We start from the raw sequence: 13,807 nt of genomic DNA, 5'->3' as shown, positions 1-13,807 counted from the left end.
GGTCCTCGAACCCCTCCCAGTCGCCCCCTTCTTCCGATTCCTGATAAACAGGAGGAATGATCGGAACCGGACTGTAGAGATGGTAGGACTCAAGCGGCGTCGGATGCGGCGTCGGCGGACGCCGTGCCGGCGTCGGGTCCGGATGAGGGCTAAACTGGGGTGTCGGCGTCACAGGCGTCGGCGGCGCCGGTGACGGCGTCGGTAGTTCAGGCGTCGGCGCCGGTGGAGGAGTGACTAGGTCAACCGGCGTCGACTGGGGCCCAGGCAAGGGCCCCACGGGGACCTGCGGCGTCGAGACCGGAGTCGTCGACGGCGCCGGGGCCGGAGCCGCCGGCACGCGAGGTCGCCCAGTCGAGTCCGCGGGGCCCGAAGGCGCGCCAGCGGGCGTCGACGGCGGGGCCAGGCTCCTCATGGCCGAGAGGAAGGCACTGATCTCCGCCGGCGCCGCGTCAGCCCCAGGGACCGGAAGGTATGGGGGCGGACGCGGCACCTGCGGCTCCGCCGGAGCCGCGGGGGTGGAACCACCCTGACCCTCGGCCGAGTCGCGCGACCGGCGAGGGGAGTCCGAAGAGCGATGTCGCCTCTTGGACTTCTTTGAGCGTTTGGACTTACCCGACGACTTGGAGCCGGACGAGCGATGGCGTCGGCTAGGGCTCCGCGAGCGATCCTTGGACCTCCTCCTGGACCGGGATCGCGCACGACGCGGAGCCGAGTGGCGAAGCTCGAGAAGCTTGCGGGACCGCTCCCGCCTAGCCTTCGAAGTCAGGGCCTGACAGTCGTTGCACGACTCCGCGTCGTGGTCGGGGCCTAAGCAGTAGAGGCACCGGCGGTGGTGATCGGTCACCGACATCAGTCGATGACAATCATCGCAAGCCTTGAACCCAGGCATCCTACCGGCACCAGATGTCGACAGACAAGGATCAAAAATGATCAAAAAAGATTTAGTCAAAAAAGACTAAAAGGGGTAGCTCTCCCGGATCTGCGCTTACTGGCGCGGAAAAAAGAAGAACTGACGTCAGCGCGCGAGGGCGGCGTCTAAGTACTCCGACGACGTCATCCCGGCGCACGACGCCGACGACGGACGCGGAGCCGCAGACGACGCCTAGCGACGCGCAAGGGGTATTGCTGACGAAAAATCTTCCGGATCCAGTCTGACGCCTGGGGATATTCTAAGGTGAGGAATCTAACTAACGTGTTTCTTTCAGATAGTAGTGGGAATAACAACCCCGACCTACTTCTGGGCCAGGAACGTGCTCGATGGCCCCCTTGGCCAAGAGGGCCGTAACTTCCTCCTGCAAAAGTTGCAAGTGATCCCCCGACATGCGGTGGTACTGCGGTGGCATGGCTGGAGGGGTCGCCTCAAAGGGGAGGGAGTAGCCCCTTCGGACGATTTGCAGCACCCACCTGTCCGATGTGATGGTACGCCAGTGGAGCAGGTGATGGCGAACTCTGCCTCCCACTGGCGTGGAATGGGCTTGAAAGCTCGGACTAGGAGGGCTTTGAGGCGTATGCTGCTGGGGCAGATGTGGGCTGACCGGCTCTCTGTCCCCCTGCTCCGCCTCTGCGGAATCCACGTCCGCGACCGCGTTGAGGCTGGTTCTGCGGCCTGTGGCTAGACGGACGTGTGGGGGCGCCCCTTCCTTGGCCACGAAAGGGGCGAAAAGTGGAAGTTTGTGGGCGTGGGGCCGAGAGGTCCAAGGACTTGGCCCTAGCCCTGGAGTCCTTAAAGCGCTCCAGTGCACTATCCGCTTTGTCGTCAAAGAGACGACGGCCATCGAAGGGCATGTCCATAAGGTTGCTCTGGACATCCCCGGAGAAATTTGTGGATCTCAGCCAGGCGTGGCGACGAATCGCCACCTTCGTCGCAATTGCCCTGCCTAGCGAGTCCGTTGTGTCAAGCCCACATCGTATCAAGTACCGTGCCGCATCCCACCCATCGGCAAGAGCCTGGGCGAGCCGTGTCCGGGCGTCCTCCGGACACTGGGCCACCACGTCCGCCACCGAATGCCCACAAGGAGTGGGTGTAACGGTCCAAAAGGCACACGGTGTTGATAGACTGCAACCCCAAACTAAGGGAGGAGAACAGTTTCTTCCCAAACTGTTCCAACCTTTTGGATTCCTGATCCGGGGGAGCGGACGGGAAGGCGGTCTGGGAGGTAGAGGCCCGGATAACCAGGCTCTCGGGCGTGGGGTGCACCGACAGAAAGCTGGGGTCGCCAGGTGCGGGGTGATGGCGCCGGGCCACGTTCCGGTCCACAGGAGGGACTGTGGAGGGCTTGGACCAGGTGCCCATCAGAACATCCGTCAATGCTTCATTGTACTGCAGCAGAGGCTCTGAGGAGCCAACTGGCGGTTGAAGCACTTCAGTGAGGAGGTTAGTCCTCACGGCCACTGCAGGGAGTTCCCGCTGGCGGACTTCGGCAGCCCTGCGCAGCACCACAGAGTAGGTAGCACCCTCCTCCGTAGCCACGGAGGGAGGAGAGATGAAGCCAGTGTCAGGGGAGGTGTCAACACCACTGGCATCCCCCAGCTCTTCTGCCCAGTCCTGAGATAACTGGCACTGCTGTGCCAGAGGGTCCTCAGACCCCTCCCAGTCGTCCCCGTCATCCGACTCCTGGTAGACAGGTGGAAAGGTCGGAGCCGGGCGGAAGATGAATCTGTCATCCATCGGCGCCAGAGACGGCGCCGGGCGGTGGCGCTCCGACGCCGGGCCCGGACCGTGACTAAACCTGGGGACGACGTCGTCCGAAGACGGCACCGGGGACGACGTCGTCCGAAGACGGCGCCGGGGGTGGCACCGAAGGGGTCGGAGGAGGGGCCGTAAGGTCGACCGGCGTCAACGGGGATCCAGGCCTAGATCCCACGGGGGCCTGCGGCGTCGGCACCGAAGTCGACGACGGCGCCGGGGCCAGAGCCGCCGGCTTGCTAGGCCTCCCAGTCAGGTCTGCGAGGCCCGAAGGCACGCCGGCAGGCCTCGACGGCTGAGCCAGACTCCTCATGGCCACGAGGAAGTCTTGGATCTCCGCCGGAGTCGCATCAGACCCAGGGCCAGGAGGGTATGGGGCCGGACGTGACTCCTGCGGCTCCGGCGGAGCCGCTCGGGTGGTGCCACCCGAACCCTCAGCCGAGTCGCGCGAGGGGAGTCAGAAGAGCGATGTCGTCTCTTCGACTTCTTGCTGTGCCTCGACTTACCGGAATGCGAGGACTTGGACCCCGACGAATGGTGATGGCTGTGGCTCCGGGACCGGTCCCTCGACCTCCTCCTCGACCGGGACCTCGAGTGGCGCGGAGCAGACTGCCGGATCTCGAGCAGCTTGCAGGACTGCTCCCGGGTGGCCTTTGAGGTCAAGGCCCGGAAGTCGAGGCACGACTCAGCATCGTGGCTGGCCCCAAGGCAGTAGAGACACCGGCAGTGATGATCCGTGACTGACATCAGGCGGTGACAGCCGTTGCACAGCTTAAACCAGGGCATCCCTACCGGCACCAGGAGTCGAGGTCGACTCGAAATAGGAACCAAAAAAGTTCAAAAAGTTGAGTCAAAAAGTGACTAAAAGGGTATGCTCTTCCCGGATCTGCGCTTGAACTGATGTCAGCGCGCGAGGGCGGCGTCTAAGTACTCCAACGACGTCATCCCGGCGATCACGACGCAGACGCCGGACGCGGAGCCGCAGACGACGCCTAGCGATGCGCAAGGGTATTGCTGACGAAAAATCTTTCCGGATCCAGCCTGACGCCTGGGGATATTCTAAGGTAAGGAATCTAACTAACGTGTTTCTTTCAGATAGTCAAATCACTCTCACATTGATACAGCAGCAACAACCCTCTTTATCTTCTGCTCTGTTTCCAGGTATCTTACCAGACTGTGAGCTCTGCTACTTTTTGGCTCAGTTCTAGGGTGATCAGTCTCAGGATCTTCAGTGTTTTTTCATTATTTTTAACCCTATCAGCAAGCTTTCGCTGAAGTCTCCTTTTGGTACTGGAAAATCGAAGAGGCAACTTGTGGAAGACTGTGGGGTGTCTGTTTACCGGGAGAGCCAGTGCAACAACTTTGGCAAGAATCATTGGGCACCCTCTTCCTCACAGTTAAACCGGCATGGTTAAGGAGGAAGCACTTCTTTTTATTCCACAGGGCCCACCTGACCCCGCAAAGGTTATCTAAGATAACAAAAGGGTCTCCTGTAAGATGCAAGAAGTGTGGTTTGGAGAGAGCATCAGATATACACATGTTTCAGGAATGCCCGGCTATCCTTGATTTCGGAACTAAGGTTGGTGAAACTGTAGGAGAGTAGGGTCTGCTTTCTATGTTCATCCCCACTTTTTGCTTTTGCTTCACTGGTTTTCGACTTAAATGTGGCTGTGGGCCTGACAATCAGACCCACAGCCCTGCTGTTCTCTCTCTAAATTTATGCTATGTACTTTAGGTGCATAACCCAATTGGTTAGGATCACCTTATTGGCCCCTGTACAGTGTACCTTAGGTACCCAGGGCATGGGTGTACCCTAGGCCTACCAGGGGCTGCTGCATGTATTGTGCCACCCCTGGCCTGGCCTTCCATTATGACACAACTGGCTGATCACTCAGCTGGGGCAAGGTCGTGTAATCACTCCTTGCCTAGGTGTAGTATTCCTATACCTTATATATAGACACATGTGTACCTATCAGCCCCTCCTATGGCAGGACTTGACAATCCTGGAGGCAGAGTGCTTGGCAACATGTGAGATGGTGCTCTAGCATGAGCTGAGCCTGTCTGCAGCTTTCGGAACCATGTCCTTATAGCTGTTCTATGATATAGCCTACCATATACTCTTAAAGTGCCTTATAATCTTAAACGGTTATGGTAACTATGGTTTGGCTTTATCAAAACATGTCGTGTAAGGTGTCTAACACTTTGGAATAATACCCCCATTCCATTTCTGGTGATGAGGATATTATTCATTCCTTCTAGAGGGAGAAGACATGTTGAAACCTACTTACCCAATTAAAGTTAACCAGAGCCCCAGCATCACAAAATGGATGCTGCTGCAACAGACACAAGTCTGACCTCCTGCTGCTGGGAGTCCTTCCAGCGAGGGAGGCTTGGACAATAGGTTTCCTGCCTTGGCAGGTGCGAGCACCACTCTAGACAGGATTTAGTGTATTGGGGCAGGGAGGGTTGAATGAAACTAGACACTGCCTGGGGCACACAAGGTGTCCCATGCATAGTCCAGTTCAAACCGGCGCTGGGGCACTCCAGCCCCAGCTCTGGCGCGAAACTGGACAAAGGTAAGGGGGTGTAACCACTCCCCTTCCTGGTCCCACCCATAGGAGGGACTTTGCAGGTAGCCCAGCCCACTAGCCCAGTATATCAGTAGGTAGCTGAGCCCTGCTAAATTAAATTAACCTGAATCTGCAACTTGTACAGAAACTCTGGACCTTCGACATTCGACCTCAGGAAGAAGACTGAAGAAATCTCCCTTGTGGCCAAGGAGTGACCACCCTGGGCAACCAGGCACCATCCAGCGACCGCTGCTTTGCTTTGCGACTGATCCTACGAGGGACGACTGCAGAGACTGACCATCGCCGAGACTTCCAGACACCTCTGACCCAGATCCACATCTCCAGCGAAGCTGAGACCCGTGGAGGCGACGAGGGACGTGGGACCGGCGACTTGGGAAAAGTGACTAGTACCTGACTAGCGCGACTTCCGAGGCTCCCTCGAGGCTGTGCTTGGGGAATTGAGAAGCCCCCATCCCGAGCACCATCTGCAAAGAAGATCAGCTCCCCACACTTCACGTGTTCTGCGTGGGGCCCTTCTGCACCTGAGTTGCTCGACTTGTTGTCCGGTTGCTGGCCCGTTGGCTAGTGACCTCTGTGACGATGAACCTTTGTTTTCAACTTGCTGGTCCGGCTCCTCCAGACTGGCCCCCGTTCCTCTGTGAAAGAGAAGCACCCCAGACCTTCCTGGTCTGCCCCAGAAGCAAGTCCTCCATCCTGCGTGGGTTCCGCTTGCCAAGGCTTGTTGGGTCCTGACTCGACTTCGACGCCGCCGACAGCAAGAGCCTTCGTGGGACAGCTCACCTCCTGGTCCTGATCGTCCTCAACGCCTCCTGGTACCCGTGACTGCTGCGACAAGCTTCACCTCTTCACCTGCATCTTCACGACATCGCCTGGTTCCTTCCTGGCTGGCGACCTAGACTCTGTCCCTTCTGCTTGCAGGTTCCTTCCTTCTTGATTCCATCCTTGGGATCCACCGGACACTCTTCACTGACTGCCTGTCAGCAACTTTCCTTCAGGCATCCATAGGAGTCGACGACGAAACCCGACGCAAGTTCACACCTATGCACCCGCAGCCCGTGGGCTAGGTAACTTGAGCATTTCGGTGCTCACAAGGGTATTGACTATCCAAGGGTCTAATTTCCGAGTCTCGACTTCCTAGCTATACCAGAAGTGTCCTAAAACTGCTAATTTCTAATAACTTGCATTTCTATCGACTTTTACGCATTATGCGTGAGTGTTTCCACTCTGCACCTGAATCCCGTGGGCCTCCCACTTCCTAACCTTTGGTAGCATAGTGTAGCCCCAGCGATTCCCTAGGCCTAGGCCTATCCTGTGTTCGTGACAGTGGTTCTTATACCACTTACTTAGTATATGGTTTGCGTGGCCCCTAGGGCCTAACTGTATTACTTACCTGTGTGACTTAATGTATGCTTAAATAAGACTGTGTTGTACTTACCTCGAATCTCATAAAGAGTGCTGAGGGTTTGACTAGAATAAATACATTCTATTTTTATATATATCTGTTGTGGTGTCCTTTCATTTGGTATTCAAGGGATTACATATGGTATAACAGCTGGCTTCACATGCCATTCAGAGTTTAGCCTAAGACTGCTCTTGTCCATGCTACCACTAGGATAGCTGGTCTATAAGGTTGCCTTTACAACCAATCACCATAAGGGTTGTTTGGACTGATACAAGGTGTGCACTAGAATTAGTGACATCATATATCAGGCCAACTTCTCACAGAAACCATCTCAAGTATCCTGAGTTTCCGAGTCAAGGTAAGCCTTTCCACGATAATCTTTGGGATTTCTGATGATGTCACAGGACCAGCTAGAGCATTCCTTTTCCATGCACTACTGTTGGCAAGGCAAGAAATCTTTTGAAGATGGGTGGAATGTTTGCCTCCTCAACATTCTGATTGATTATCTGCTATTATTTCGACATCCAAGTTAGATTTGAGAGGGTCCCAATCAAAGAGATAGAAAACACTATGGAACTTTTTATCAGAATGGCAAAATATAGAGGCGGGTGGAAATAGATAGAGCCTTCCAGCATTTAATAAACACTTTGCCCTATGATTACACCTCTCTGGATCTCTCTGGACTGCGATGGGCCTCTCCCACTGCTGTTTGGCCATCTTAGCAGCCGCCGGTAAATACCGGACTGAATAAGAGAGTTGACCCTACCCGTTAGGGACGGTACCACTCCATTACGTAGCTGTATCGGCAGGGGGGAAGGAACCCCATACCTGCTTGTTAAGCATGTTGAGTACAGATGGTTGGTCTGGTTACCGTGCTCAGAGGTGAATGAGGACAAAAATATATATTTTTTTAAATCATCTCTCAGGAGTCCAAAATTCATAATGATAGTCGTCTCTGTTTTATGTTTAAGAACTTCTCTCATTGCCTCATTGGAGCAAATTGTTTTCTAACTTACATTGAGAAAGTTCATTGTCTGATCTCTGGGTCTTGTAGTTGTTGGAAGAGTCAAGCTTCTTGCATGGACTGCGATCTCAGACTGTGCTACCCATGGAGATGTTCTCGCCTTTGATCAATTTGAGTTTGCCCATGACCCCTGTTATGTCTGTGACTCTCACTTATCTTTTTTAGGATTTATATGTTTACTATGCCTAGTCCAGGTTCCAGATTAATTCAGATTTTAACACTGATGTGTGCTTGCAGAGGTACAAGTAGAGCTGTGAGACTAATCGACTGATCTGCCAGGTATTTCTGTGCTGCAGCTCTCAGAAGGGTACTACATACATTTTCATCACCAGAAATATTGTTATTTTCTAAGTGTCAATCTGGAAAGGAACTTATTTTAGTGAGAATAATCAAGACTTCCCCTTGTCGATGTGCTCCTCTTTGTCGCGCCTTTTTTATTGGATTTAGGTATTTTTACCTTTGAGCCTTTAGTAGTTGCTCCCAACCACCATTATTGGAGCGTGGATCATTTCTCTGTCTCCTCGCCAGAGCCTAAGCCAGGCACCACTTTTGTGCTGGTGGAGGGTGCGGAAGGAGAGCGGGGCTAACCAGGTTGATTGTCCTTTGGCGGTGTACTCAGTACTCCCCTTTACCAAATTTGCAAAAGCCTGCTTCCCAGTCGTCACACCCCAGTTACCCTGAACCGTATTACCGCTCACTTCGGCCCTGCTTCAGGGTTTTCTGTCTAGGAGATGTTGACTCAGACTCCCAGCTCTTTCACTGCATCCCCCTGCAGCGTAGGTCCTCTTCTCTTTCTGGTTCTTTTAGTAGGATTCCTTCCCAGCTTCACCAATGCATCTTTTAGCTCGCCCCCAGGTTCCGCGTTCCCACAGTCAGGCTGTTTAATTTTCTTTGCCTGACTGCTGCCATCGTCTTCAAATTGTTGCGCCGCCTCAGAAACTGGTGTTTCTTACATATTTTTACACTATCTTAAGTCAAGAATGGGTTGTTTTCTCCTACTTTGGATCCTTCGTTCGAACCAAAAAGTTATGGAAATAAATTCTCTTAACTTTTTGGAGTGATAGACAAGTTCCACCGGCTTTTTAATAAGAGTGATGAACTCCTTTTCTTGGGAGAAACTGCTTGAGGATATGACGGAGACCCAAGAGCATGGGTACTCACAAACATTTGTCCAGGGGCCACAATGTACTGTCTGTGTGTGTGACCAAGGGCCGCACTGATGCCAGCAGGATTGCGGTAGGGGGTCTGGGTGGGTCAGGAATTGGGTAAGTAGGTCTAAAAACATGTTAAATAAACGAGCAACTATTTATTTGCAGGTTAAGAAATGCCTGCCCGTTTAACATTTTTTTCTGAATATTAGTGCTCAGCAACTAAGTTCACCAGAGGGGCCGCATGTTAAGGTCAAAAGGGCTGCAAGCAGCCCCCGGGCCATGCTTTGAATATTACTGTACCAGAGAATAGCCATTTTGCACAATATTCAGGACCCATTTATTTTGTATCTTCCCTCTTCCAGATGTGACTGCTGATGACTCCTCCCTATTGGAGTGGCAAAAGGAAGAGGGGGAAGTAGGAAGTCTCTGCATGCAGGGGTTTCCTGCAGAGGCTGGTGTTTGATGGCTGCCTCTCCACTCTGCAGATTTACAAGGGCGGTAGGGTTGTTTCTGATGTTACTGGTGTTGCTGATATTGTTGCGTCCATTGAGGGACTTGCACACACTGCTGCGAATAATGCAGTCATAGGGTCTGTACTGGTATTTCCTATACTTTCTTTTTCTGATACAGCCAAACACACTTCAGAGTCTTGAGTTCACTTTCAAAAATTCATTTCGTCATCTGCATTGGCCATAAAAAGAGTAAAACCAGCGAAGGATAGTTTCAAATTTCTCAGTTGAGCCTCTGATTATAAACCTCTAAGGCAGAGCCATGAAGGACTACATAAAGCCGGCCCATGAAAGTATGCATGTGCAGCCAAATCAGCGGAATGTGCAGCCCTACTGTTATTCTGATTGGAGAATATCATCCCCCACGACGGTCCCTCCAAGCATATTGTGGCCTCTAACTGCCATGCGACCTCCAGGGAATGGTGGTTCCCTGGCAGCATCGGTGGTCCGCTGTCCAACTTGTAAATGGGGAGGTCGGAACGCCGGTGCGGCGGTGGCTGGACCGCCACTACCGTGCTAATGTGAGTCTCGCGGTCCTTGGACCGCCAGACTCGTAATCAGGCCCTAAGAGACTAGTAGGGTTACGGAGGGCACCTCTAAGGTGCCCTCTGGGTGCATGTCTTCACAAATAGGATACTGGCATCAGTATGGATTTATTAAGATGAGGTGTTTTTGTAGCAAACACCATCTTCAGGGAATCCATTATGTAGATGCGTAACCTCGTGATAACCAGTACATACTTCTAAAATGAGATTCCCGATTACTGGCAATGCCTAGCAAAGGAACTAGGCATCACATAAGCATATCTGCTCATGCAGAGGTGCCCTCACATATACTATAATGCACCCTGCCTTAGGGCTCTGAGGCCTGCTGTAGGGGTGACTTACCTATAGGACATGCAGTGTACTTTGGCATTGCCCACAAATAGGGGCCAACATTGTGTTATCAGACTGGTTTGCACAATTTCATTCATCCTGCAATGGCAGTCTACATTCAGTTTGTGTGTGGGTCCCTTAGGGTGGCATAATACATGCTGCAGCCCTTGGGAACCCTCTTTAGTACCCATGTCCTGTGTATCAGGGGTACTATTTACCAGGGACCTACAAGTGGGCTAAAGTCCCTGCCAATTGGGTTACAATTAACATTTGTCTTGTTTCATGGAAAGAGCAGCACTGGCACTGGGGCCTGGTTAGCAGGGACCAAGTGCACTTCCAATCAAAAGCATCAGTACTTATGAGCAAAAAGTGAGGGTGACCATGTCAAAAAGGGGCTCTTTCCTACAACTAGCACTAGCTGTCTTAACCAGTGGTGGCCGGTAATTTTAGCAGGGATGGGGTAGACACCTACACACACACACACACACTCACCCAAACCCAGGCTTTCACACATGCGCTCACACACCCACCCACAACACTCACTCAAATACACATATATACTTACACACACATGTACGCACCAAACACCAAAAAATCAAAAGTTGCCTTTACTGCAGCTCTCTGAGAAGGAAGCCTCGACGGTTCCAAGAGGGTTGGGACTGCTGCATTCCCTCACTTGTCAGTGAGACTGACCCCATCCCACCCCAGTCTGTTCCTAATTGACACTCGTCCCTGGGTACTTCAGGGCTTAAAACTGGAGTGCCCAGGTCCAAGGCTATCAGTGACGCTTTGAGTGCCTCAATGCACTTTTGCCAGGACGAAGAGGTCACGCCCAGAGGGCTGTGAAATCCTCAACCTGGCAAAGTTCAGCTCAGGCATCCAGGAGTCTGCGCATTTATAATGTCTAGCTCCTAACTGCCTGACCTCAACAAGAAGAGAGTCTGTCAGGCTGACCTTTGTTCAGCCTGGCAGACACTCTCCTTGTTGTGAAAAAGGTGGTGTTGGGGGGGGCTCAGCCCATATGGAGGGGCCTCTGCTGGTCTAAACCGCTGCAGAAGTGCCGCAGAATTTCCTTTCAACTACATCCATTCGTTAACTCTCCTTTTTAGGCAGTGCTGCAGAAGATGGAGAGGATGATATGTCTTTACAACTGAAATGTAAACCAATTCTGGTGGTGGATCTGCACAAAGAAACAAGAGGTTTTGTTCAGTGGCTTGTACTTCTTTTGCAAACAGGTTGGAGAAGACTTTGCTGAGGCAGCTATTAGAATTCCTTCGCTGGCGCAGCACGCTTATTTTTCTTTTATCTTGCAGACCCAATCCGAAGACAGGTTAAAAGACCTGCATAATGTAGTCTAAAGAAGAATACTTCTTTGACGTCGACTTACATCTGCATTTGAACCTGCAGTGAAGCATGTGACGATTAAACTACCAAAAACACACATGGATTTCAAGATCTTAAGGGTTCACCTGAATTTCTCCCTGCAAAGTCTCTCCTTCAAGCTCCCTCGGGGTGGTGGGGGGAATCCATGTAAACGGTGGAAGGAACTGTGATAGAAAGAGCAACCTCTCCATGTCCCTCAGATGTGGCAGATTTTGACACCTGCACTGGTCCATCTGCAGGTCATGTAATGTGATCTTCTCCCAGAATGGGTTGGGGGGGGGGGGGGGAGGATAAATGAAGGCGACTGCCCCAGCATCAGCATTGCTGACATTCATATCTAGAAGTCACTTTCAATGCCAATATTCACGTTTGATCCAGTTTAAATTTCACAATGATTTACACCATGCTTCTCAACATGATTACATTTCAAAGTCTACCAAATGTGTGGGTGAAATAAAAAGTAATTTCTTTCTCATTCATTCAAATCACATAAGCAAGGAAGAGGATAGAACAATATGTTTGTGCATTTTCAGCCACCTAAACCTACATGGAGTTGGAAAATTATAATGTACTCTCTTACTCACCATTAGACCCAACCACTAATAAAGGTGATGCAGAGGAAAGACTCAGAGAGGTTGCAAAGTGGGATAGTGGAATCTTCCTTAGCACCTGAGAGAAAATAAAAACAACACAGATTAATATTTAGAGTACCAGGCTATTTTCTAACATGCACACAAAATCATGTAGTTGGTCCTGGAGCCTGCGGGTTGTGCAGACCAGCACAGGCCTTAACAATTCCCCAAGAGAAATCATGAAAACAACTTTACATCCAAGAAATGCACTCAATCACAGTTTTCTATGTCTATGCAGACCTTGACTGTATCTTATGTACTGAGGTGTAACACAAGGCTGTGCTACAGGCTGAGGCAAAAGCTAATAAAGGGGAACTCTTATGAAGGAAAGACAAGCCCTCCATGGCTCCTATTAAATGTTTGTTTTGGAAGACAATGAGCGGTGATACTGACATGTGGGTCACCTGTATTGCTCCAGGGGTTTACAAACAACAAAAAACACCTAATTTTGTCACACCAGATTGCTCCTAGTGCTAGTGGAATATTGTAAGGAAACAAACAGCTGCCTGCAGTGCAGAAGGCTACACAATTGGGTCAAGAGAAGTTGCTGGAGAAGGCAAAGGCTCAGGTAAGTATTCAATATCCCTGCATACACAAATCCAATAACCCAAGTCACTAGCAGGTCCAAGTAAAGATGGCAAAAAATGAGAAAGGAGAGCAGTGCAGTTAACTTTCTTGTTGGCATGCTGTGCAATACTTTGAGGGTATCTTTTGGAGTCCTGCATGGCTTACCTATATTTTAACAGCCCTTACTTCCTATTAGTAAAATAAGTTTTCTCCATAAATGCCAAAGAGAAAAGCAATGAATGTTTTGAATCCCTGCCACAGGGTCTTAACAATCACGAGTTACTAACCACAGAACTTCTTTAACTCTTTGTCTTCCACTAAGATGCTAGTGGTATGGGTGCTGTAGTTTTGTCACTTTGAGATTTTGAAGGGTAAGGTATATATAGAGGCCTGAATGGCCGAATCTTCCTAAGCTCAGGCTCTACTCCCTTATCATCCAGCTTGATCCTGCACTCGAGTCGTCTCTGAACTTTACTATATATGGCTAATTTGAGTTGATGATGAGAACAGCAGGTTGAATGTCTGAAGATGGTAAAGGATGGGTGGGGGTTTAAACTTAGACCGGTGGACCGCAAGGAAAAAGCTATTTATCTTCAGTAACAATACATCTGTTAGAGACATAGTCTAGCCGCAGATTCCTTAACTTAGAATTTCACCCTAGCGACAGTCTGGATCTGGAGAATCTTCAGCAGTAGTTCTGCGTGCCGTGGGAAGGGGCTGCATGGCTCCGCCCCGACATCGTCCACGGATATGTCGTCAGTGGAGCCATAAAAGTCCCCCTAGCGCGCTGAAGTCAGTTTTCTACGGTGAAACGTTTCCACGCCAGAACACAGAGCCACCACTAAAACTGGACGTGGGAACAGTGTGCCAAAAAAGATAAAAAATATCTTAAACAATAAAAACAATAAATACCAGATGATGTGAAAAATCAGAAATGGATTTTAGAAGAAAATATCCAGGAAATAAATAGAAACAAAGGTTAGAGGA

At 51.1% G+C, this 13,807-nt stretch overlaps 1 protein-coding gene across 2 annotated transcripts in view; it reads right to left on the bottom strand.

Moving 5' to 3' along the window:
* The window catches only part of WDR90 (WD repeat domain 90), a 1,426,420-nt gene that overhangs the window by 23,597 nt on the left and 1,389,016 nt on the right, over positions 1-13,807 (bottom strand). For both annotated transcript variants that reach the window (XM_085628141.1, XM_085628142.1), the window contains exon 42: positions 12,206-12,290. In XM_085628141.1, coding sequence (XP_085484267.1) covers positions 12,206-12,290 — 85 coding nt within the window. The remainder of the gene's footprint in view (positions 1-12,205; positions 12,291-13,807) is intronic.

The sequence above is a fragment of the Triturus cristatus genome, chromosome 10 (assembly GCF_964204655.1).
Source record: "Triturus cristatus chromosome 10, aTriCri1.1, whole genome shotgun sequence".
Classification (NCBI taxonomy): Eukaryota; Metazoa; Chordata; class Amphibia; order Caudata; family Salamandridae; genus Triturus; species Triturus cristatus.
The sequence above is the reverse complement of the archived record's forward strand: the minus strand, read 5'-3'. Positions and strand labels throughout refer to the sequence as shown.